A 1,462-nucleotide genomic window follows, 5' to 3' on the forward strand; every position below is an offset into this window, starting at 1 on the left:
GCGGAAGCCGGTGCGAGCAGACCCGGGGCCCGGCCGGACCAGACCCGGGCCGGGCCTGACCTCTGGGCGCCTCCCAAGTGGGCTCCTCCCCGCAGGGCGTGCGCAGGCCCGGGGCGTGGCCTCGTGTTGTGGGCGTGGCCGCCAGCTGTGGGCGTGGCCTCTCGCGGTGGGCGTGGCCTCAGACCCCGGCGCCCAGGGCTCAGCCGGGTCTCACCCAAGCACTGAGCCCCGCGGCCCAGTCCACCGCTGGCCCGGCCCACCGTTCCCGGCGCCGTCCCGCACCTCCTGGGCCGGCAGAGTGGGAGTCGCCCTGCGCAGGGGCGGGGCTCTGCGCTCACCAGGATGAGCTCGTCGTTGGCCAGCTCCCGGGTCCAGTAGGTTTTGGGGCCGTCCCCTTCCAGCAGCGTCTGTGTGCAGCGGATCTTGTTCTCACTCTCCCAGGTGGCCAGACTCTGCAGAGCGGGCAGGTGAAGCCGCTGGCGACAGGCAGGCGTGGCCCTGTGCTGCCTGACGCCCACAGGGGCGCCCCCACGCGCCCCCACAGGGGCGCCCCCCACAGACCCACACACCCCACGTGCCCAAGCACAAGCGTCTCAGGCACACCCTCTGCACACGAGCACACGCACCACACACATGCTCAGGTGCGCGGGCACACATGCGTGTCACACGCGCACACGCGGCTGCAGAGCCCCTGGTGGGCGCCCCCAGGGCAAGTGTGTGCTGCAGACCACGCTCCGCCCCCCGCTCCGAAGCTGCAGACCAGACCCGCCTCGGCCAGGGGGCCCTTCGCCTCCTGGCCGGCCCTGGGGGAAGCACACTGCCCCGCCCCCACCAGAGGCGGAGGGGGCTGCGGTGCTGCTGGGTGTCCGGCAGGGACCAGGACCGCCAGCGCACTGGTGTGAGGTCCCCAGGCCAGCCGCTCCTGCTGCCCGCAGCGGGATCTGCCCCAGGACTGCCCGGCCGGGCGAGGCCCCTGCCCTCGCCGGGCGCTTCGTGCCTGGACCCTGCGTTCACAAGCGTGGCTGTGGCTGGACGTTCAGGCCACACCAGCTCGGGCCTGGACACCATTTCCAGGCAAGGCCAGCTGGGGCCAATAGCGTCCTAGGGACCATCTCTGTCCTCCCGAGGTCAGGGAGTCCCACTGGACCTCGAACCTTGCCCTGGGGCTGTGACCACTTTTCCCTCCTCAGAAGCCAAGGAAAGGCAGGGACCCGTGTTGGCACTTTCAAAATCGGAGGCGGCTGCCCGAGTGGCGCAGCCCTCCCCACGCTGACACCTGCGCGTGCGTGTGTGGCCAGCGCTGGCCACGGGGGAGCGAGGCGGCTGACTTCGTTTTCCCAGAAGCCGCCTTGCGCTGGGCAAGACCCCACCGTTCCTGCAGGGAACCCGAGGCAGAGTCGCGGGGCCACCCGGCGGCTGAGGCTGGATGCGGCTGCCGCTCCACCTGCGGCAGGCGCGGGAG

At 72.0% G+C, this 1,462-nt stretch overlaps 1 protein-coding gene across 1 annotated transcript in view; it reads right to left on the reverse strand.

Moving 5' to 3' along the window:
• The window catches only part of CRABP1 (cellular retinoic acid binding protein 1), a 1,717-nt gene extending 649 nt beyond the window's left edge, over nt 1–1,068 (reverse strand). The window contains exons 1-2 of the mRNA XM_012734880.1: nt 819–1,068; nt 339–592 (exon numbers count right to left, since the gene is read on the reverse strand). Of these exons, the coding sequence (XP_012590334.1) occupies nt 339–592; nt 819–1,068 (504 nt within the window). The remainder of the gene's footprint in view (nt 1–338; nt 593–818) is intronic.
• Nucleotides 1,069–1,462: the final 394 nt, after the last annotated feature.

Source organism: Condylura cristata, unplaced genomic scaffold (assembly GCF_000260355.1).
Source record: "Condylura cristata isolate star-nosed mole 26May11 unplaced genomic scaffold, ConCri1.0 scaffold00087, whole genome shotgun sequence".
NCBI classification, from domain to species: Eukaryota; Metazoa; Chordata; class Mammalia; order Eulipotyphla; family Talpidae; genus Condylura; species Condylura cristata.